Source organism: Phlebotomus papatasi, chromosome 2 (genome assembly GCF_024763615.1).
Source record: "Phlebotomus papatasi isolate M1 chromosome 2, Ppap_2.1, whole genome shotgun sequence".
Lineage (NCBI taxonomy): Eukaryota > Metazoa > Arthropoda > Insecta > Diptera > Psychodidae > Phlebotomus > Phlebotomus papatasi.
The window spans coordinates 69,763,852-69,789,985 of record NC_077223.1 but is presented as its reverse complement, the minus strand read 5'-3'; the positions used below and the strand labels follow the sequence as shown (position 1 = coordinate 69,789,985).

General features: G+C 32.6%; 1 protein-coding gene across 2 annotated transcripts in view; it reads left to right on the top strand.

The window, feature by feature from the left end:
- LOC129804169 (protein FAM135A) overlaps nt 1–26,134 on the top strand; it is a 76,096-nt gene that overhangs the window by 35,956 nt on the left and 14,006 nt on the right. For both annotated transcript variants that reach the window (XM_055851246.1, XM_055851245.1), the window contains exons 3-4: nt 5,932–6,158; nt 14,511–14,760. In XM_055851246.1, coding sequence (XP_055707221.1) covers nt 5,932–6,158; nt 14,511–14,760 — 477 coding nt within the window. The remainder of the gene's footprint in view (nt 1–5,931; nt 6,159–14,510; nt 14,761–26,134) is intronic.

Genomic DNA, 26,134 nt, shown 5'->3' with positions numbered 1-26,134 from the left:
AGCGGGCTCAAATTTTAGTATGTTATAGCTGGGCCTTAGAGCTTTCCATCAATACCAAACTTAAGGTCCCCCGACCCCCCTGACCCGAGCTATAAGGGTCCAAAAAAAAATTCTTAAAATGGCCATAACTCCGGTTCTAGTTGTCAGAATTTAAAAAATGAGGGCTTTTTGGAAAGCTCTCGTGAAATGCCACTTCTCCTTCTAACATCGCAAGTTCATAAAACCACCGCTAGGGGCGCTATTATTAAAAAGAAAATTTTTAAATCTTATAAGTTAAATAACTCAAAAAGTCCTTATGCAATCGGGCTGAAATTTTAGTATGTTGTAGCCGTTGATTATACCTATCAAACAAAAAAAACCTTAAGTCGATCCATAACCCCTGACCCGAGCTATAAGGGGTCAAAGTTCGAACATTGACCGGCCTCTATCTCCGGTTCTAATTAACATAGCGGCCTAAATTTTACCTTTTTGGTTTCGTCTCGATGAGCACTTTCAGATGGAAGTTCAAAAAGTCACCACAGGTGGCGCTGCGATAGCGTCAAAATTCATCGAAATTCAAAATCATTTTTCTCAAAAACGGCATTGTGCAAGTTAATCAAAGTTTAGTATGTTGTAGTCCAGTCTAGGACGTTTCCAAAATGGTGCGTATGTGCGCTGTGGTTTCAATAGAACCGGAGATATGAGGGGTCAAAGTTCACGAAATTCAAAAAATCATATCTCCGGTTCTATGTGACCGATTTTGATGAATGAGGGCTTAAACGAAAGATCTCACCAAATGCTACAACTTTCTAGAATATTTGAACTTTGTGGGACCAACACCAGGGGCGCCACAGTCGAAAAACCAATTTCAATATCACATAACCTCAATTATCTCGACTGTCGCTCAACCGATTTTGATGATTACTTCGACATAATTGTAGAGGACATTTGTCTCTACATTTCGTCCATACATCATTTTCCGCTCAGACTACGCTATCACTCCGATTTTGCCGTTTAAGTGTGAAAAAATTGATTTTTCCCATAATAACGCTTTGAAATCACTCAGATGCCAATTTGACTGCCTCTACTCCACCAAGACACTTAAAATAGGGTTTTAAATGGAAAGTCCCACAAAATACAACAATTCTTTGATATGGTTGAAGTTCAACAAATGACTACTTGGGGCACTCTAGATGAAAAAAACGAGTTAAGAAACAAAAAACCTCGATTATCTTGGCTTCTGAGTAATCGATGAGATCATGTTCTATGGGAAAATTATAGAGAACATTCTGGTCTACATTTCACCCATATAACACTTTTCTGTCAGTTCATCCAAATCCTTGATATTTTGGTTTAAATGCAAAATTTGTACAATTTCACGAATTTGATTCAAGATAACTGAATGGCGTCTCCCAACTTCAGCTCCAAATCGAATTTGCATGCACTCCGAGTTAGCTCACGTTAAGAATCTCACCTACATAAGCCGGTTAGGATTATCTGTCCCTTTTTTGGTGTAGTGCAAAGTAAAACTCATGTTGTAGTTTACTCTGAAAAAAATCTCAAATTTTGAGCATCATTTTTCGTTCAAAGGCAGACCACTTTCCCCAATCCCGTAAAAGATATACCTTTCTCGAATTTACTTTTTTTATTAAGCTTGTTACAACTCATGTTAAAATGTTCTAAAATGTGCTATTTTTTAACCAATTTCTCATTTCGGAATGTTTTTTTTTAATTTATCAATCAATAGTAAAGCGGTATGTATCTAGAACCATGCGCGAAAGAATAATACACGGATAGATCATTCTCTTGACTCCGAGGACTCCGCTAAGCTGGGACGCAAGCCATCTTTTTTTAGAAAGTGGATATAAGACGTCGATAAAGGCACAGAAAATGGGTTAAAATAAAAAAGTAGAATTAAAATTCAATTTATACATACTTTCTTTCACTAAAAATTAAAAAAAGAACAGCAATATTTTTTGAAAAAAATCCCTGTGATAGTATTTTACTTGATCCACATTTTAAAATTTAAAATGAGTACAAAGCTGAAAATTAATTATCATTGTAATAAATCACTTATTAATTCCGGTAACCTCATATGCAAATTTAAGGCATTTTTTTTTTCAATAAATAATGCAAGATAATTAAATTTATTTCGGATTAATTGGACTTCAAAGAGGATTTAAAACATCCCAAATACTTTCATGAGAAAAATGTAATAGCAATTATATTCAGCAGATGAGGCAGGCGAAATCACGGATCGTTAATTACTATCGTGTCTCTATAATTGGAGTTAAAGAGTCTGTCTGGTGGGTGGGTAGAATCATAAATCAACCGAGATGAAGAGAAATGAAAGGAGGATGAATAAAAAAGAGAGTGCGAAACAATATTAGCGCAATTTAGCAAAATAAACTGATGTACATAAATATACTTTCAATTTAATGATGTTCCTCAAAAAAATCACACTTTTACGACAAAAAGTTTTCAAGCTCGAATTACGTTATAAAACACCATGCAGAATTTTGAGTGTAAATATTATTGTTGAAATATAATGTTTTATCAAATATTTCGCATGTTTAACAAAACCTTGTACATATATACATCTTTTTCGGTACTTTCTATCCAAATGGTCTATAGTAAAATTTGTTGACAAAATTTACATAATTGCCTTACGAATGACTGTTGTATGCATATTTCTTTCACCGTATCCATCTGCAATGATTTTATCTGGTGTCCAATGGATATTTTGCCTTGTTTGATATATTGGACATATATCATTTTTTTTTCTCACTGAAACTCAATTAAAAACCCTCTGAAATTACATAGTACAACGGACTGATGAACCAAAGGGTATACTGTGAAAATTCATCATATCGGAATAGCAATATTGCGCTTAGTCATGTTGATTTCATTCATTGAAACAGGGATTACCCAAGAGTTCCACGACCGTATATAAATTCCAAAAGGGGCTAGAGATTTTGAAGGGATGAAACACAACATTATCGATTTTCTTCTCTTTATCTGCTTTTGGAGAGATTTTGTTGGAGCCCCAAAAAAAAAACGAAAAAAAGTATCCTGTCATATTTGGAAAAGCACGAAGGGGTGTTCAAGTAATCACTGGATTTGAGTCATTCGTCAATAGTCAAGAGTCATCCGATTACATTTCGAAAATCAATGTAGGGGAAAATTTGAAAAAAAAGGATAGTGATCGATTGGGGGTAAGTAAGATTAGGGAAATATAATGTTCAAAAAAAAATTCACAATATAAGTAATTTCAAGAATATTATTCACAGATATTTTTCCAATTGGTAACATTGGTTATGTGAATTTTTAATTTTTTTCCCTTTCTGTTCGTAAACTTTTCTTTAAATCTAGTACTTAACACTGAACCTGCCGACCGTTTTTGGTCGTTTTTATTAGCGCGCTTGGTCAAATGACAGACCACGGTATGTAGGATACTGAACAAATTTTTCTTGGAAAAGAGGAAAAAATTAAAATTTAAAAACTCAAAAAATATTACATCCATTTTAAGAAATTCATAAAGTTTGGCAGTGACATTGTTTATATACATTTAAATACGTGTTTATTTTAAAAAGTTGGTGAACCAGTTATTTTAGTGTTTATAATGGTCTTCACCGATGGGCCGTGGAAAGAACGGATCGGTGAAGACCATATTCTTAAGCGCGAGTATTAAAGAGAAACGTACAAACAGCAGGAGGGCAAATTCATCTATGAAGGCTAAAGTCGCACGAATCTACGGTATTAGGAATAAATGATTTATCAGATTTCGAAAAAGGACTGTGAATGCTAATTCATTAAAATTAAAGACTTTTGGGATCTGGCTAAGTCTCTAATAGATCATGAAGTTAAGTCTGTCGTGAGACAAGGAGTTCTTCATATTCTCCATATCTCTTTTTAAAAACCATGTCTTTAATACCCTCTTTTTATTTTTCTATTCCACGGTTTTCAAGACTTAATTTTTGACCCTTTTTAAAACAAATCTTACAGATCTTTAAATACTAAGTTTGAATAGTTTCAAACCTCTTATACAACACTATAATAGGTAATAGTTATAATAGTCATAGTTGAATTTTATAATTTTACTGCTTTTAAAATTCTAATTTAATCTTGTTTAATTTTTTACTGATCAAAAAACTGACATTTTTTTAAAAAATACAATTTGAAACAAGTTTGAGTCAAATGTGTTAAAGTTTACATGCTAAATTGGTAGAGGTATTTCATTTTTTTCTTGTTGCTATTTGAATTCTGATGATACCGTTCCTCTAGGCTCGTAGTGAGTCAAAACGAGTTGAAATGCATTTGGCAATTAATCAAGATCAGTGGCAAAAGACAGTCAGAGCCAGTGTGTCCCCATAGCTCAGTTGGTAGAGCATTCGCCTAGACAGCGAAAAGACCCCAGTTCGATCCCGGGTGGAGACAGGATTTTTTCCAGTCTCTATTTGGGTTAAAATTGTGGTTGGGAATCACTTGTTCTGATTGTCGCTCTCTGTGCATAAACACAAACTTCTTGGGATTACGTACCAAGCGAACAGATTCTGTTCAATCACTTTCAAATAAATTAATATCCATGGAAAACATGGGCTGCTGGTTTAATTGTACGCATGATACCGTTCCTCTAGGCTCGTAGTGAGTCAAAACGAGTTGAAATGCATTTGGCAATTAATCAAGATCAGTGGCAAAAGACAGTCAGAGCCAGTGTGTCCCCATAGCTCAGTTGGTAGAGCATTCGCCTAGACAGCGAAAAGACCCCAGTTCGATCCCGGGTGGAGACAGGATTTTTTCCAGTCTCTATTTGGGTTAAAATTGTGGTTGGGAATCACTTGTTCTGATTGTCGCTCTCTGTGCATAAACACAAACTTCTTGGGATTACGTACCAAGCGAACAGATTCTGTTCAATCACTTTCAAATATTTGAATTCTATTGCTTTTAACCCTTTAACGACGAGACACTTTTTACGGACCGAAAATCAACAATAAAAGTTTAACCGATAAACAAAATCAATGAAACGTCTTACATCTGACTTTGGAAAATCGAAAAGATTCTGATTTGATGCATTTTTTACCTCTACGAGCGATAGGGACAAAAATAGCCCAAAAATTTAAGTAATTATTCTGACAATACGAATGAATAATAATTTTCAGTCTAGTGAAAAATATTATGTATAAGTATTGTAGTTTCTTTTTCCAAAACGGTTTGGCTTTGAAAAGAAATTAGAAGTATAAAAATAATTAAAATCATTTTTCAATATGAGAATTTAAAAATTCATAATTTTTAAGGTTAAATATTTACTATATAGCAAATAGTTGGAGACTTGCAAAAAATATCCTAGATTCCTTCAACCTTTTACACATTGCAATTAAGTACAAACATAAGAAGAAAATAATTTCAGGTAGCCAGGAAAAATTATTTTCTTTATGGGACATCGGTGTTCCAATCGTCCTTAAAGGGTTAAAGGATTAAGTGATAAAGAGTCAAATTGTGATGTCATAACCAATACAAAACTTTCTATTGACTATCCCGGAATGTCTATGTTGATGACATCCAAAAAGGGAAGAAAAGTGTTATTCTTTGTGTTAGCTTTTATAGCAAGCAATCTTATCCCCAATTTCGAGTATTTGACAACAAAGACAACATTTTCTTTTGACATAAAATGTAAATATTGAATGACTTGAAGAGGGGCTTTTTGTCCTAATAGCATTTGGTCTTAACATCCATTTCTATTTTGTAAAGCCTAATATTACAAAACAGGTAATCATTATTCCAAGTGCGATTCTGTGTGTCCCATTCAAAAGCCTCTTGCTTACATCCTGTTCCCTAAAATTACTCCCCCAAAAATGAAAGTGTCACTGAACTCGATAAATATTCCTTCCTCACTTAAAAGACTACATTTGCTGAAGAAGGGGCCTCAATAATTAAATAAATTGTCTCCCACAGACTCTACCAAGTGCGATGCTCCCTGCGTGTCACTCCACGTTTGCCGGTCCAGGTGGAGACGTGTATCCCCGAGAGCTCTCCTGGAGCACCTAACTCACCCAGTTCTACCACCACCCCATCGGCGTGTGTTGTGGGGGGGGCTGGTGCTTCGCGTGTCTTCCAGATCCTGTACAGGAATGAGGAGGTCTCACTTCGGGATGTCATAATGTTCCGAGCACATCTTCTGGGTAAGAAATACAACCTCTGAGCATCTAAATCGAGATTTATTTTTTCCCTGCACACTCTCTCACCCTCATAATCAATGCTCACACAGTTCAAAGAGGAGAACATATTCTTGGCACAGTGCCACACCTGGTAGACACTTTCTCCGGGTTCAGCCTTTCTCACTTTCTTAAAAAGCTAAGAATGGGTTGGGAGGTGGGGGTAAGGGGTATGTTAGTATCAAGTTACGGTCTCTGACTTTCAACAATGCTAAATTTGTAATAAAAATCTTGAACGGTATTCAGTTTACTTAAACTGATTTCCTGCCTATACAAGAAAAATATATTTCAAAACACTTTTGGTGGATACATTTTAAATAATCGTGTAGAACCATATAGTTTACAAAAGTAAAATAATATAACGTCTATTAGATTGATACATAAACTTTTAAACTATTTTTTCAAAACATCGAATTTCCTCAAGATTATTAATTCTGTCCTTGACAAAAATAATTCATGTGATTAGAGAAGGGTGGGGCACAATCACATACCTAAAGTTTTTTTCAAGACCCATTTGAGCAACGCGCTTATGAATTATTTTTGAGCTAACTAAGTCCAAATAATCTCTCTTTGGCATTGGTATTGAGAATATACAGCATATCTCCCATTTATAATAATATTTTATCTCTAAATTTTATATTTCCGAAAGTTCTGTATGCGGGAAACTGCCTCACGAGCCCTATATGGTTTATTTGAAAATATCTCATGGAAAAAAAATTAAAAATATTGCTTTAATTTTGTTCTTATGTTAATGTAGCTTAAGAAAATTCTAGGTAAAAGCCTATTAAAAACTTCCATTCAAAAAACTCTTATCATTTGAAAGAGAAAAATAAAAATAACGCAATTTAATGTCCAATTAAAATTCAATTCGCGTTTCCTTACTGAAGTGATACCGAACTTAAAAACCAAAGTAAGAAGACTGATTTTATAGAGCTTTTACCTTTGAACTTAAGAAACTGCTAGAAAGAATGAATAGGTACCACAAACGGAGGGATAGATATATGGGGTGTATTTCTACAACTTAGGTTTCAAATGGCATACCCCCGAAAGGCATGATTGTTCTGGAATAAAGTGTAGAAAAATCATGAGACTTTTTCAGATGAGGTTCACCTCAAGCAATTTGGAACGTAAAAGCAAAAGTTCAAGAAGTAGATATTATAAGGAAAATGTGTACACCACATCCGAAATTTCTTTCTGAATTTTCTTTGACACTTTCTACAATTTTCAAATCTGTACACCATTTCTAACCTAGTACCTCCCCCTTGTAAAAGCCTCAACTCATCAACCCACTTAAGTCATCCCCCTAAGCTCATATCAATTTTAAACTTCAATCGATTACTGATGGTATAATAACGATGACGTCAGCTCAGCACTCAGCGAAAATCCTAGTGGAAAATGTCCCTATATAAACTAGCTTACCAATATTTAAAAGTTTTATACCTTCAGAAGAGCATGATAAAATTCTATACCGGAAAAAGGTTTCTGCTGAATTTTTCTTATTTGCTCCTGTAATCCCATTTATTCCCGTTTATTGGATTTTTTCCCTTATTTATGGGCATGACACTCTTCTCAGTAGAATTCTATTTTTTTTAAATGGAAGCTCTCCATTTAGATTAAAAACTATGTTATAAACATTGTTGTGGACAAAGAGACCAGAAATAGTCATTCTGAAGAAACTTTGCCAATAATTCATTGTTTGTTTTTTTCCAAAGCATAGCTCATTTTTCAAAGCATTGCTCAGCGGGAATTATCTCTTGTAGAGGATTTTTCGGGTATTACATAGGATTAATAGCTGATGCTCTTTTTGTACCATCTGGGATTCTGTTTGGGAAACTTCTTCAATCATTTATGGATATTCAAACATTGAAAGCTTTCCCGTTCATTTAAATTACTAGACGAAGTTGAATGACCTAAATATAGTATTGATATATTATATAGATTTATATATGTACGGACACAGAAAAGATTAATTTTTATTTTATTATTCAATGAAGATGCACTTATAACTGAAAATTTAACAAGAAACATAAATTAATATGTGAGACATTTCTTGCATAAACTCAAAGAGAGAGAGAAATAAATAACCCATTCATTTTGAGTAAGTCGACCCCTAATACCCAAAAGGTATCAAATTTCAGCAAAATTTGGAATTCTAAAATATCTTAACGGAATAACAGAGTCAACCGTTAAGAGATATCGACTTTCGATCAACAGGTACTTTAACATAAGTTAACATTATTTTTAAGTGTTTATTATTTTGGAGTAGTCATTACTGCAAATCGTATCTGAATATTTGTTACAAATTTATTCATGTTTTTATGATACTGTTGTTATATCCCGTTCTAGAAGAATCTGCTAGTCCATTTGTAGACTTGCCCGCATTGTGGATGCTTCTCCCATGCTCCCGGAGATTTTGGGCAGAGGCGGTGGATTTTTATTATGTTATATTACAGTGAAAATGTCCTTTCCTGACATTCGATTAGTTGCACCCGGCGGGACGCGAATTCACAACTTTGCGACCGAGTCAGAAATCTCATCCGCCCAAGACCAACGGTCTTACCTATTGCGCCACTGAGATCCCTATTTTTTAATTTTTTTAAGTTTAAAGTTAAATCAGCCTAAAAATTTAATTTCAGAAATGATTTAGTCAAGATTAGATTTATTTGAAAAATTCTTAAACTTCTAATCTAACTCAACTGAATCGATCTTCATTTTTAATTTTTTTGTTCTGTACATTTTAAGGCTTGGAGACCAACCAAATAGTGAGAAATATCGCTTTGCGATCTTTGGTGTGCGTTTTCTGAAAGCATTTTTTCTTTAAATCTCCACTCTTATTCCTGCCCTCAAAAACTATGTTTTCGATTTATTATATAAATAGCTCCCACAGCTTTTGACCTCCAACCACTCCCTTTAACAAATTTAAGGTTACAGCATTCTAAAATACGTACCTTTTATTCAGTTTTCGGAACCAATTAAATAAAATGACAGTCTCTCCCTTGTCATTACGTTATTTAAAGTTAACATACGAAGAAAAATAAATGGAAAATTATTTTAATTTTATTATTCATTAAGGGCATTGCACAAATAAACAGTAAAAAGCAAGGTAAAAAGTTAAAAATGTTCCATAAATAATATAATAGGAATAAAAAGAATATAAAATTTTTGACAAAAGAAAAATAAAGAATTTTTCGTTTTATCTGCAACTATCTTAGTTGTTAATTAGATTATACGATTATGTTGTAAAGCTTTAGGATTTTATTGACAACATTGTATTATTTTTCTGATAAAATTAATTCTTTTAATGTTTTGTTTGCTCTTAGCATTTGTTTAAATAATTTTCAAATACATTTTTGGGTAACACCTTGAGTTGATAATATAATTAACGTTTAATGAAAGCAAATGTTTTAAATCATTTAAACTGATTGTAATTTAATTAAATCAAGAGCCGTTAATGTAAAAATGCAGTTAGGGTCTCTTGCTATAGGAGATAGCAAAGAGACAAACTTAAACTTCGTACGATTCATTTTATTCAATATGTTTTTAATGAATTTGACCCACTAGGGTAAAGTGATATAAGTTGGACATAGTGTTACAAGTTGGACAATTCACCGGTACAAGTTGGATATGGCTTTTTTCTTGATAAATACAGTACAAAATTTGTTTTTAAGCACAAGGAACTAAATTATAAAACTAAAGCATTAAAAATATACAAATAAAAATGAAGTACTAAATTTATCAAGAAAAAAAGCCCTGTCCAACTTGTACCATTGTCCAATTTGTACCACTTTACCCTATAATATTACATTTTAATAGTTCGTCAAATGCCCAAAATTTTCTGAAAAAACCATGGGTCGAATCCACTAAGAACATAGAAAAATTTAATTGTCCGAAGCTTGAGTCGTCCAAAGATAGCACGCTTTCTCGTAAACAGTATCAAGGGTATCAAGTAATAATTTTCGCGTGTTTATTTCTTTGCAAAATATTAATAAATTATGAACAATCTTGAGTAAACTAAATATTAAAAACTTTATTTTTAAAGAAAAACGCTAATTGTAAACGTCAATTTAAATTCCTTCTCAGAGTGTCAAAATCAAAAGTGAAAATTGCATGTCTACGTCAAAACCAATAATGTTAATGGACATATTCCAACAACTTCGATCCAATTTTAATTAACTGCCGAAGAATCAAGCTAAAGAGGAAATCATTAAATAAACATCAAAATAATTGGAGTTTCTCTGGTGTATTGCTGCAGAAGTTTAGCCAAAAGAATAAAACTCAATAATGAGCTTCTTATCGCACAAACTTAAGCGCTTGTTGTGACAAATCAAAGCATTTCATTGCATTAAGTATCGCCCAGAGAGATATATTTTTTTCAGGGATACTTTTACATGATAGGCTTCAAGAGCGAAAACCCCATAATAGAAAATGGGAAAGAATAATAAAACGCAGAACTTTTCTTCAAGATGTTTCTTAGAGGGAGAGGGGAAGAGAAGAATAAGAAAAAAGTGTCATATATTATTACAAATGATTTCACTGCTGGAAGTACGATTTGTGGTGAAATTTATGGCACGTTGAAGTGAATGTTGATATACTTGAAATAAAATTGGTGTCATAAATTCAGTAAATACTATTATAGGTAACATTCGGAAATAAAAGAAAACTATATTTTCCAAGCTTTTATTGTTCTTGTTCTTGCAACACAAAATATGACATTTATTTGAAATAAATGTGACTTACGCTATTGTAATATTTTCATTGATTAAGTTTTTTTAGAATATTGTAAAGAGAATAAAGAAAAATGCTATTTTTTTTAAACTGATAGTAAACACTTTAACATAGAGATTTTGACATAACAAGAAATGATAAGCTAATTTGCGAACTACTATATACAAATAAAATTAATTACGCTTATTTTTTAATGGTCAATCCGAAAACTTTTTGCATTTTTATTTTTTAATGCATTATATTAAAATAAAACTTTTGTAAAACAATAATTTGAATATTGGACGATGCCGGATAGATTTATTGAAATCTCCATTAACACTAAACCTATCGACCGGTTTTGATGTTTTTTGCTAGCACGCACGGTCAAATGACAGACTACCATAGGTAGGATACTCAACAATTTTTTCTTAGAAAAGGGGAATAAATTAAAATTTTATCACTGAAAAGTATAGGGTAGAATGAGGTAATTTGGAAGCATTTACAATTTGGAACATTTGAGATTTTCTCACTGTTTTAGAGATTCAAAAGGAAGAAAAGCACTTCCTTTTCTTCTTAATCGTCTTTTTCTTTTATTTTGCGGTCTTTGGTTTCTCTTTGCTCATCTGAAAAAATGAGACAATCTCAAATGTCCCAAATAGTAAATGGTTCCAAATTACCTCATTTTACCCTATTACATGCATATTTCGTCGGTTGCCTCAGCAACTGTGCTAACTGCATCTGCTTTGTGTCTGCATTCGTTGCAAACGCCGCGCAGCGATTCGTTGCTTACAACGAATGCTGACACAAAGCAAATGCAGTTAGAACAGTTGCTGAGGCAACCGAAGATTTAAAGAAATTCGTAAAGTTTAATAGCGACATTGTCCCATTTGAATATGTGTTAATTTTAAAAAGTTTTAAACCGGTCAATTTGATCGGTTTTGGTAGGTTTGATGTACATATGTTAGACTTGATTCTTTCATAGATTTATTGATATTAAAGTTATTTATGATCCAATAAAAAAAACCCTTCAGATTGCTTTGACGTATTATTTTCTCTAATTATTTTGAATATTTAAATATCATTTTTTAAAAATTAAAATTGTTGTAATAAGAAACATTTAAATATCCAAGATTGTATTATATTTTGAGTTATAATTTGGAATAAGAAAGAAACAAAAAATAAGTTTTATACAGATAAAACTAAAGTTTAAAAACAGTTTAAAAGTCGAACTTTAAACAGTTTCGTTTGTTGTGACTAAATCATCGAACAAAATAACCTCTTTACTTTTTAGCTTAACATAACCTAATTTTATTTGAGGTTACATCTGGCTCAAATAAAAAATGCTGGTTCTATACGATTCATTACAGTAATTCGTAACCTCAAAATCTAAATATTTAAATGTTTTATATAGTATAGGCCACAAGTTTCTTGACAAATATTATGTTCATGGAACCAGGTGGAAAAATGATAGAGAAAAAACTATTTAATTTTTTTGCAAATGAGTTGTTTATTTCATATCAAAACTAAGTGTTTTCTTGAAGTTGAGCATTTTTCATCGGCCAAAAGTTTCTTGACACATTTGTAAAACTTACTCAAAATGTTCAAATACGTGCAACCAACTTCTTTGATCTAGTTGTATTTTGAAGTTATATCATTTGAGATACAAACAGCGGGTTTGACCACATTTCAGCAATAATGGTCAATTTGAGTATATAAAATAGATGATAAATAATAATAATAAAATAATGTATTTTTTGTTAATTTATAATTTAGGTTCAAATGACAAGGCTATACAACCTTTCTTACCATTTTTCTCAGTTAGGGCTTAATTTTTGTAATATAGGGACGACTTGTTCTTTAGCAACTAACTTACTCAGAATTTTTGAAACAGATATCATGAGGTCACTACCAAAGATATTTTTCAATGCGGTTATCAACCCTCTTGAGTCAAAATCCTTGGTCGGCCAGTTGCGTTTTCCAAATGTGATCGTGCCTAATTATCATAAATTTTGACGATTTTATATATCAATACAGGATAGTGATAGATTAAAGAATCAACAACACAGATTCATTCTGGTAGTACCTCTGGACGATCTCCCTTCTTTTAACTTTTTATAATTTGCCATTTTGAACTAAATTATAAATTAACAAGAAATACATTATTTTGCTAATATTTATCATGGCTTTTATATGCTTAAATTAAACATTGCAAACTTTAGAAATGTATGCAAATCTCCGATTTTTACTCACATGACATAACTTCAAAATATAACTGGGCTAAAAGAAGTTAGTAGCACGTATTTGATCATTTTGAGTAAGTTTTACACGATTTTGAATTGTGTAAAGAAACTTCTGGCCTATGAAAAATGATGAACTTATGGTAAAAAATCAACTTTAATACAAAAGAAAATTAATAATGATCTTTTTTGAAACACATAAATAACATTTGTGGCTTACAAACAACTCATTAGCAAAAAGAAAAATTTTAAAAATTTCTTCTCTATCTGTTTTTCCACCTGGTTTCTTGAATATAGATTTGTCAAGAAACTCTTGCCCGGCACTGTGCTTTCTAAAAATAAATTATAATAAAACTCTTTTGAGTATGCCGATTAAATAGTGATTTAGAGCATTTCAACTTTATCCGTTTGCGCATTTTAGTTTTATTTACTTTGTTTTATTTAAAATGTAATTTCAGTAATATTTTGAGCGTTCATATTGTAGGTAAGCATACAGGGCACACATCTCGGATGTTTTTTTTAATTGTAAATCAATGTAATAAATTTCGAATTACGTCTGCCACTCAATTCTAATTCCCTTACAAACCTGGAAATTAATGAAAGAATCATATCCCATAACTTTTTAATTTCATATGGTTAGGAGGTAAAGGTGAAAATGTTAAATGTCGACGCAGTTAAGTTTTATCGCCAAAATCTCACAAAACTCTTTTTACAGAACCTTTATACCGCTATATAAATTCTGTGTTAATATGTATATTTCCGTATTGTTACCCTCTTTGAATAATATTATTTTATAAACATTAAAAGCTTCCTCCTAAGCTTGTTCGCATCTTAAAAAAATACACTAGAGCGGTCAATATGGTTTTCAAAATACTGTCATTGTTTTTTTTTAGTCTATCGTCTAAAAAGTTTTGAATAAGAGAGTCTGTTGTATTAAAAGTGGGGTCAAATGGGTCAAATACAATAGAGAAATAAAGCATTCAGCTATGGTATGTCATTTGCATGATTCGTACCGCCGGAAGTGTATTATAAAATGAGAAAATCAGTTTTCTACGTATAGTTTTTTGCCCATATATAAATTTTCATGTTAATGACCCGGCGAGTCTTGATACCTTTTAACACACATGGAACATGCAAAAGGGACTGAGCACAAAAAAATTTAAAATCCTTATTACTTCAATTATATAAGAAAATGAATAGAGGAGAAAATTTATGCTGTGGATATTCTTGGTGAGAGATTTTTACGGTCTTGATAAATGGATATGAGGCTTTTGACTTAATTTCCATATGAATAATTGGAGAGCAGGGGTGCGTTTTGTGAAGATTAGAAATTTGCTGTCTCATAATGCTAAATGCAATTTATCCAAATTTCTTGCAGTTGACAGCCGACATCTGAAGGAATCAGTGGAGAGGGCGGAGTTCTCACTCCACTTGGAATTATGGTTTGGGGAGCAGACAACCAATGGAACCAACTTGTCCTTAGCATCATCACGGACACTTCAACTGAACTTTCACCCTGGACGGGGTCTGCACTATCATCTGCCCGTCCTCTTTGACTACTTCCACTTGGCAGCAATTAGTCTGGGGATTCACGCAAGTCTTGTGGCACTCCATCAGCCTTATATCAAGTATGTGACCCATGACCAATTAGCATTATGCTAGTTCCTTAGTTTCTGTCAATATTTATTCGAATCCATGTGTGTTATCTTCTCAATTAAATCATCTTCCCCAGAGACAAAAGTCTCTTGTACACAGTTAAAAATCGAATTAAGCTTTTAAAAATTATTTTGTATTACTTTGTCCAGCATAGACTCGAAAATTGCAAATGATTTTTTATAACTGATCCAACAATTATTCTATATAATCTTTAGTTAGATTATTTATCATAATTATCATTTCATTACCTCATTAGTTAATCTTCGAATATTCTTAATGCTCTATACTTGTTTTTAAGAATCAAGGTTACGGTTTTGTTAATACAATTTTCTCAAGTATTAAAAATTTTTCGTTTATCAGTTTAATAGATAGGTAGATAGATAGACAAATTTATTCATCGATAATGCTTTCGAAGTACAGTTTCGTTTTGATGAAATGCTGTGTAGTTTTCAGCGTCCACCGCCGTCTTAGCGTTGGTGTCCAACCTCCAGAGCAAAACGGTAGAAAAGTTCTTTTTCAGATTGTATATGCCATTCATGTACGAGCATGTAACGTAATCAATATTTCAACTATTTTTTATTTGATAACACCTTTAAAAAGCCTTAAATTCTCATCGAATACGATAATTTTCTATCCTTGTAAATATTAAAAAATATATATTTAAAAAAATCAAAACCGTTTTTCTTATTTGGTTTGATCAATTCTAAAAATTCGAACAAAATCACAGAAAACTACACTTCTCGTTAAATTTATGGCACAATTATTAACGGAAGATATAGCAATTGAAAGATCAAAAAAATAAATTAAAATAAAATAATTAGCAAGACCTGAAAACTTTCTCAAAATATCGAGCATTCTTTGAAGTCTTTTCAATTTTCCATCTCTTTTTATTTACTCTTATTACCTTTCTGCTGTTCAAAATTCAAGGTTCTTTTTTATATCCCTTGGTTTATTTTTGTGACAAAAGTTTATAATTATATCATAATTTAAATGAGTTTCCCAGATTTTTAACTGTGTACTAAATTTTCATCCATATTGAGCCATTTCATGCCATACCATCGTCATCGTCTCGAAATACACCCATGAAAGAGATTTAATTAATTTTTGAGAGTCTGGCATTGTCATTTTGGTGTCGTGTTATATCGTCTTCATTAAATTTGATTAGGGCTATATGGCATTTTGGCTTTTTCTTTTTAATTGTATGTACTCAAGTCCTTTCTCACATCAACACTTTTTTCTCGTTAACCCAAATTTTCCGTACTTTTCACTCAGTGCTTCCACTTCATGAAATTATATTATACTTTTTTACTTTTATTTCGGAAAGTTTAAGCAACAAAAAAGTTATAAATAGTTCAAAGTACAAAATCCAGCTAAAAAGCTTTCGATGATTTTCACCATACCAGTCACAAGTATGTTCATATATTTGTAACACTGTCATTTCTTAAAAAAAAAATATTTTAAAGTACATTTTCATTTAAAAAGTATAAAAGCTTCACCTTCTCCATTTTTGCTATATATCTTTTTAAATTATTTGTCATATGTGCAACAACTTTCTTTTAAAACACTTTTTCTTTAAAAAATCTTTCTATTGTACCAGTAAGTTTAAAAAGTTTCTATTACCTATTCTCCAATACTTTTTTGCACTTCACAAATTGAATCAGAACTCACAATACGTTTAATATACACGATGAATTGCAAGTACTGTGAAAATTCTGAATATTGATCCTTAGGCATACATCTAACTTTTTCGCTTTGAACTATAAAGAGCTTGAGGCACATCTTCCCGAAAACCACCAAAATGTAACTCCTTTGGAATCTTTTATCGAATAACTTATGCCACTTTGCGCTGAATATTGAAACTGTTGGAATAATCACGTTCAATCACTCTTCACGATTCCTTTCTAGTGAGAGCAAAAAAAAACCGGTAAAGACATGGATGAAATTGCAGAAAAAAACGAATGGAATCGTTGATAGGTAGTCTTGTAAATCAATAAATTACATCTGAAAATGGGAGCAATTTTCAATTGAAGCCCAGAGAGAGGAGCTTCATTGTATATTCCAAACACGAACATCCCGTGAATAAGAGATAGAGCACAAAAAAGGATTTAAGTTGCACGCATTTTGGAGGAAATTCCTCTTGTGGGGATTTTCACTGTAAGAGCATTGTGTGGGTGAAAGACAAAGAAGAAAAAGGGGACACAGAGAGAAAAATGGAAAAGCGGGTCAGACGACAAAAATTGTGACACATCATTCAAGTCACCACCCTCATAACCAATTGCATAATTTCGTTCTTCGTGCTTCATTCTCCTTTGACAGCAATGGGATTCCATGTTAAGGGGCTAGAACAAAATCCAAGGAGAATATACGACGTTATTGGAAAAATGTCTTGGAGAAAGTGAGGTTGCTTCGGACGGCGCAGACTTCGGACAATTAATTTTGTCATGTTTTTGAGTGAATCTGACCCATGGCTACATTATAAATTAATATCTAGTCCTATGCCTCATATTTCCTGAAAATCTTATAGGAAATTGTTTAAAAGATAAAAAAAACTACATTGTATTATGGTGCTAATATATAATGAAAATCGAACATTTTATTTTTCAGCACTTTACTGTTCTCAACGTTCTCACTGCTCAAGCATTCTGAACGTTCTCAAGCACTATACACTTTTCTTTGCGCTGGTTCCTGTCACGATTATTTGATTGTTTCAGAACCCAGTGAGAACTGGGGAAACTAGTCTTGACAAGAATCAACGTAAAGAAAAGTCGATAATACACAAAGCACATGAGAACAGTAAAGTGTAAAAACACATGTTCATTTTTTATTGTAATAGCACCATTAAGCTTGAGTCGTCCGAAATCGCCGCCACTGTATAATATTTGACATTTCTTCCAGAAACTCTTTATTAACTTTCAAAATTTATTTATTAATTCCATTTATTTTAATAGAGATGGGGCAGCTTTAGAAAGATACAGTTTGATCCTTTGGAAGTTTTCTTACTTCTTATAAAGAGGGATGAACTAAGAACTTCATGCTAATAAAGCCTTATGTGATTCCCATATCCATTAATATCGTTAACCTCTTACATGAGGGGCTGTTTCATACAGACTTCTAGGATAGTTTTGTTTGGACAATCATTAACTATTCTTGTTCAAAACAACTCAAAATTCCCGCTTACAATCTTTAAAAAACCGATTCATAAATCATTCAAAAGATCCTCCAAAATTGTTTTAAAAGTAAATAGAATTGATTTTCGGATAAAAATTAATTATCGGATATGAACCGGTTCAGAACCGATTGAAATCGGTTCAGTTTTATAGGAAATTTCAAGACCTTTTCAACGAGCCCAAACATGACCCCATTCGCTTGACAAATGCGCTCTCTAGTGCCTTTATAATCTTTGACCTTGAAAAACCGTTATTAGGAATGATTCAACGGTATTTTCGTCTAAGGACGAAATGTCCGCCTGGATAATCTCTTAAAACATATCCAAAAATGAAAAAAAAATGCATTACGCGTTTTCGAGCAATCCCAAAAACATGGTCGTGGAGGGGTAGGGGAGGGGTGGGGCAAAAGGAGGGTCATGTTAACGATCCTTGGGTTAACTTAGGGGTGGGGGTCCCGCGAAGGTCCCAAGTCGCTATCTCTAACCGTTTGGTCTCTAGAGCTGGCGACAGCCGGACGGAAAAACAGCGTGACGACATTTCTCAGAAATCATCTGAAACGTGAAGATTTGTTGATAAAAGTGGTCTCCGGGGGATGGAAGGTGGAAATTTGTGGGGGGTGGGGTGAAAAAATCGAGGGATTATATATACTGCTCTCTCCGTGGAGTTCGAGCAGTAAAATTTTATTTTGAAATGTCTTATATTGCGTGCTCTACATTTTTCCAAGAAGAATGCGGTAATGGGTAAGTCGGCGGTGGACGTGCCCCAGAAACTTCGAAACTTGTTTAAATAATTATACAATATAGTATAATTTGACTACAGAATATTTTACCTAGGGTATTTCTATAAAATTATAAGTTTCATTGCGTGAGAGTAGAATTCTTAAGGAAATATTTAAGCAAATTCTTAAGCAGAATTTTTAAGCAATATATAAAACAGATTTTCATTTCTGTTTTTTTTTATTATGACATGGTGTATTTTGCAAATAAATTTTCATGCATTTGGTTTAATTTAAATTTCTTCTCTCCCACAGCTTTTTACGTTAATTTGTTCTATAGTTAAACGAAAAACTGTTTCTATATTGAGTAATGTTTAAATTCTGAACACGAAACCCCTCGGTACCGGGCGTCCCCATTGCACCACCAGGCACCTCCATCTCCATCTATTGATTTCATCCACAAAAGTGTTTCCCTCCTCACGTGAATGGTGGTTTGTATTGATGACGATTCTCGGTTTCTTTCATAAATAAACACGACACACAATACGACACTGGCATGTTCAATAAAGTAAAATTGTGCGGGTGCACTGTACAGTGGTCGATGGGAGGTGCTGGAGCATATGCTCCATACAGAGCTCCATTGTTGCCTTTTTCCAAATAAAAATCAAATGAAGCGCGCTGATCCCAATAACTTTTTCACATTTTACTGCGGGAATAATTTGTTACATGGTGCAGAATCTCTCCTGTTTCGTTGGCATTCCGGCATGAATATGGTTTGCTTTATTTATTTTTTTTTTTTGGGGGGCTGGGGGTGGCACCGGAAAAGTTTCCAGTTGAGTAGAGGGGAAAAATGAAGGAGGTGGAAATGTGAAGAAAGGAGAAAGAAGAAAAAAACTTGGACTGGAGGAAATCCACGAAGAAAAAGGATAAAAATAACAAGAACACCATATGTGATGATAACAATAAAAAGCTGTCTGAGAAAGGGCAAACATTTTCGTAAAAGTTCGAAGAAGGAGGAAAAGCATTAGAAATCCAAGAGAATGCCCGCAGCAACTTGGCGTACACACAAAAATTCCATACCTTCATTCATCATCGTCAAACTGTGTTCCGCCGAGAGGCTTTTACTCAGACAATCCCTCGTGTCAGCTCCTCCAGAAAATCCCCATTTCATCCGCTGAGGATGTATAAAGAGGGCCTGATAGGCCATTCACTTTTCACCTCTAGGAACAATGGAAATTTATACACACCTTGAGAACCTCACTTCCTAAATTTTAAATTTAATTTCCCGACCCTTACCCGTTGAAATAGGGATTTCAAAAATCTAGAGAGGGCTTAAAATTATAAATTAATTACTCATAATCACAATAATTCAGATATAATTTTTAAAGAAGTATTCTACATTAAAATAATTCAGAAATATGGGGCAGTCTACCCCTAAATTGCAAATTGAATTTTGAGATCGTTTTACGGAAAGGTTATCAATGGAACTAGAACTTACTCTGAAAAAAATAATTTGTAAAAAGTGGTCAAAGTTTTGTAATTTCTCCATAGAAAAATGACAAACGGTGGTGAAAAGGTGTTCCCACCGCCAAATTCGTAAAAGTTTGTTAATTTTTCACAATCGTTTTGTAATTTTGCGGATTCACAATCCAGTTTGTACCAAACACAAAACTTCACCCCCTGGTTTGTAAATTCAATATTTTACAAACCGATTGTACCAAATACAAAATTTTACCCCCTTGTTTGTAAATTCATAGTTTTACAAATTAGGGGTCTCTACCATCAAATTTTACCCACCTTTTTGCTATTCTTTTCTTTTAGGAGAATTTCAAGGTGATTTGTAATAATCAAAATTATAAAAATAAAAAAAAAATATTGGTTTTGTAAATAATATATTTCACATATTATCATCTAATAACAAATGAATTATTTTAAGACTAGCCTTTATTGCAATTGGAAGTGTAATGTTGTTCCGAGAGTTAATACGGTGACTATAGTTTATAAACTCTTTATGTTTTCCCTCCATTTGCATACACCAAAGATTTTTCAACGGTCCACATTTCTCAATCATTGTACTATAATGCACTAGGTAATGGAATTTTGGTGTTAAATATGTTTTGAAAATTCTTTGATATTCACAATTAAGATTTTTAACCTTTTTTCTAAGTTCGACAAGATCATCATTGCTTATTGACGTCTTCATGACTAGTTCAATTAATGGCTGAAGCGTTCGTAATAGTCTTAAATTTTCGTTTTCCTTTGCAATTTTGTCTGATCAGTAACAATTCGAGCAAATGTAAGGATCTCGAAGACTCGGAGGCACTCATTTTCAATTTTTCATTTTTTAAATTACTTTCAGTTATATCTGTGGAACTGGGGTTATCATCACTCTTATATTTAAATTTCTTTTTGCGTTCATTAATGTAACTTAAAGTAATCAATTTTTCTACGTAAAGTCTATAAAGACACTTACAAAGTAAATAATGCTCAACTCCTTCATAAAGGTCGAGCATTATATCGGAGTAAAAATTATCAGATGTGGAAATTATTGCTTTGATTAACAATACTCCTTTAGAGTATTCCAGTTTCTTTCACATTTTTCATTTTTACATAATTTTCGTAATTTGAGGTATTTCTTAGCGAATTTTTATACTCAATACAATCTTTTTTCATATTTTCTTTCTGTCTTTTACATAGTCTGCAGTAAATTTTATTTATAAAACTTGAAGTAAATTCCAAGATATTATTTAATTCTAAATGGTCCCCAATTTAAATTCAATTGAAAATATACCCGTAGTTTTACACCGTTTACTTCAATTTCAATCCCAACAGACTCAAATTCGTTAAGCTTTGATATTAAATTAACAAAACATCTTTATATTTATTCACTGTGACTTGCTTGACGAACATAATTGGCAAAATGGGATCTAACTAACACGGTTTTCAATCATTTATAATTTATTTTCTTTACCTTCTTTTCTGACTGGAATTTTCTTCAATCTCTTCAGAAACATGTTGTATAGATTTTGTTGACAGAAAGAGGCTCTTCGAATTTTAAAGTATTCGATTATAAGATCCACCAAGTCTTCCCGGCGGTGTTTGTTGAATCCTTTTTTATTGTTATAATAAGTCTGCAACATCAAATCTTCTTCACAATTTAAGATTAATGAGAGGCCTATTACTGTTCATGGCGATGCTCGTTGCTGGATAATCGGAATATCGCCGTCTCCTAATTTTCCGGATGCTGATGTTCCCCGTGACGCAGATTGCTCTTCCTCCAAGGATTGCTTCCACTTCTCCCAGACTTTCCGGAAGTGTACTCGGTTTATATCTGCGTCCAAAATGTCATTGATATCTGCTTCTCTGAAGTCATACAGAGCATCTGAATGAATACCTTTACCTGAAATTAAGAAAAATTAAGAAAATCGTGGTAACTGAGGTTAAGTTACTCAAGAGGAAATTGAACTCACTTATAAGAGTCCAATACGCCTCCTCGCAATCCCATTGCACACACTTTGCATGGAGCACAGCATCAACATCTTCGTTCACTTCGTCACACATATAAAATTTCAAATTTAATTGAAGGAAATGGATTTTTCCTTTTTCACGTGCGAAAACTCTCACTATTCAGCACTTTTTCGTTGTCAATTGACAGAAGAGACGGAAGAGCTCCTAGCGGCAAGTTTAAGAAAAATGTTTGTGTTAGAAACAAAAGGTTCGTAAAAAGTGGTTGAAAAGGGGTATTTTCAATTAATCACAATCCCAGTTCGTAAGATTTGGTGGAAATTTTGTAGAAAAGTGGTAACCAACACAAACTGTTTGTACGAAACACCTCTTTTGACAGCCCTATGTTTTGTATTATCGGCAAAAATTATACAAAATAGCCCACCTTTTTCACAAAAAGTAAGTCATTATTAAAATGACCCCCAAAAATAACAGCATTTCAACCAAACTTCACAAATTTCAACAAATTATTTTTTTCAGAGTACAGTGTTATACTGTTAATTACAGTTAGGATTAGGGTTAATAAAAATAGGAACAATTATCCTTTAATTTTATTGTTCAATTGTAGAGAAGACTATTTCACCTGAATTGAAGAATGCGTGATAGTCTTCTAACAAGGGGACAATTCTACGCAAAAATGGGCTAGTTTATAAGAAAGAAAAATTTGCGTTCAGAATTAAATTTTCTTCTAGTTAAACCTAAATGGTTTATTTTATTATACTAAGGCTAATATTATACTTGGGCACTCAATGGGTCAAGTAGTAGATCACCCGCTCTATGATGCAAGTGTCCCGGGTTCGAATTCTCCCTTTAGGTCACCAGGAATTTTTCTGGCATTCATGGTGTTCGGATTACATCCAGTGAGCTTCACTGTACTTGATTCCACGGGGGCCACGGGGCATGAGACTGACAACCCCATCCCGTATAAGAAAAAATAATAATGGAATTTCCGAACTCCTCTTGCAAGAAGGCCTAAGTTCCTCCATGGAAGGTTGCCACCATTATTATTATTATTATTATTATTATTATTATTATTATTATTATTATTATTATTATTATTATTATTATTATTATTATTATTATTATTATTATTATTATTATTATTATTATTATTATTATTATTATTATTATTATTATTATTATTATTATTATTATTATTATTATTATTATTATTATTATTATTATTATTATTATTATTATTCTTATTATTATTATTATTATTATTATTATGCCCAACGCACAATAACTTTTGTTTGGTAAACATGTTTTTGACATTTCAATGAGAGTGAGTGAGATCTAGATCTAGTCATCTCGCTCATTCTCATGCGAAATTTTGAAAACATGTTTACAAACAAAAGTTATTGTGCGCTGAGCATTAATATTATACTAGAACAATGTCTGAAACAAATTCAGGATCTTGCCTTTAGTCGAATTGGAATCGACTTTGAACACTTTTCTGAAGTAGCAAAGGATCGACAGGCGTGGGCTGCTAACCTAAGTCAGCGACCCCGATAAGGATACCTAAGCGGTTGCAAATGAATGAATGATATTAAATTTGCAATTTGAAAGCACTCATAAAATAATAAGGGACTATTTTTGTTTTTTTTACTGTCGTTTTAAATATTACTTTGAGGAAATATAATATATTTTTGGAATATTATTTTATTATTATTTTCAATGGAGAAAAACATTATATTCACTTTGGAGCATTGCACTGCAACTTTTGCACTGCATCATTTCTTTAAAATTTTATTCCTAATTGAATTTCCATTAAGAATCAATTTATCGATTTATAACCGGTTAAAATGATTCGGAACCATATCAAAATATTATGGCCTCCAAGAACTTTCCAACGAATTATGCAAATTGTGAGGAGTATCAAATTATGGAACTCCTAAGCTATTTTGGATAATTTTTTTAGATGATTTTTTATAAGTCTATTCAAATGGGTTGTGACCAAGGTTGTGATCCGGTAATTATCAAAACAAATTAAGCAATGGAAAATATATTCTTGAACTCGTACATCATAGTTCTTTTCTCATTTGGATTGCTAAGCAGCTTTATTAATAACGAATAATGCAAAACCATTGGGGTAGGACCTTAGTCACGATACATAAATTCTTTCGAAATAAACCCAATTTTACGACAATTAAAATATGAAGTATATTTTAAGATCAAGGAAATAATTTTTAACGATATTATAAATAAAATTGCATTAATACGAACTCCTAAAATACTACAATATTCTTAATAGGGAATTAAGATTTACATGATAACAACATGCAAGATTCCCAAAATATATCTCATGATGCTTCAAAGACATGAAAGACAGATAATTACTTGTAGGTTGAAATGTTGAATGATTTGATTAGATTTTTATTTCATTCTAGGAATTTCGTTCAATTTTCCCCACCACCGAAAAGATCTCCATGTGAAGATGAAAAAAGTTTAAATGATTTTCTTATACTCCATTTCCACTCCCTTGAAATAAGCTTTTCATGTAACATTCCATATCCACCTATGATGAGTCTTCCTAAACTTTCCAAACAGAAGCTACTTTAGAAGAAAATGAACAATTTCGTTTTGATTCTCGCAGAAATTCTTCCTAAATCGTTGAATTGAATTCACTCTATGTGGAGGACACTCATACTAAATTTAATGAGTGAGAAAGAAGTGAGAAAACTTTCAAAGCTCCTGTATGGAAATTGTGGCAAACTGTTACGTCATTGAGATACTTATACAATCCTTACAATGTATTCTCCACCCATCCCAACAAGTGGAGTGGATTTGTAAATGTTCCTTGGTATATGGATGGTATTTCCAATAAAATTCCTACTCTATAGAGCTCTGAATTCAATTGAAAATGACGATGACGTAAGACTTTAGTGGATTTTAAATGATGACGTAGTTACAGGGTGAAACATTTAAATCTAATTTTCCTTCTTGCGCACTTCAATCCTTTTAAAATGCAACACGAATGAAGCTATTTTGGGACTAAAATATTTTCTCATAACTGCAATGCTTTTGTCAATTAATGAGGTACTATGGTTGGGTGGGGCAGATCCATACAACCCATTCTTTTTCTATCTGCAAATATATAGCACCATTCGTCCTTACGCAAATGTCCAGCGTTAGATTCAGAATATTAGCAACCACGAATATAAGTCCTGGACAGAAGGGGAAGGTTTTTAGGCTTCGCACACACTCTGGCTTCGAAAACTTTCCTTTAATGAATCTGTCACCTTATATACAGCCTAAAAGAACAGTGGGAACAGTCAACCGTCGATGACCGATTGATCATAGGAGATTCGAGCGCTATCTAGGAATCTTTAAGAATTCTAAAATTTATTCTATTTCAACTATCAGAATCTTTTGTGTGATTCCATATATTTTATGGATTCTAGCAAAAAAAGAGATTGTAAAGCGTTCCAGTTTTCCGGAGCGCTTGAACTCACAAGAAAGGGCACTCCGCGTATTATCTTTTCGCATGTTTTTTAGGTGCATTGGTTTTAGGTTCATATATTCTAAAAAAAAAGCATTCCGAAACAAAAATTTGCTTAAGGAAAGCACATTTTATTTAGAATATTTTTAGCATGAGTAACAAGCATACGGACAAATAAAAAAGTAACTTTGAGAATTATTTACGGAGGAAATTTAAATTTAAAAAAATCCAAATTTAAGTAAATCCATTGAATAAGACCCTTCAAAGTAGTTTAACTTTAACATTCGAAAATTCATTATCGAAATGTTTTTCGGACACAGGTGTCTAAGAACGAAATATTCACGTTGACTATTCCCAAAAAAATATCGGAAAATAAAAAAAATCTAGAAGATGCAAAGAAATAAACCAAAAAATATGGTTGGTAAGGGGAGATAGGGGAGTGAGGGAAAAAGGAAAAAAAAAGACTGTCCTAGATAATATTGACTGACGGGTGGGGGGGGTCGTCGAAGACCGGAAGT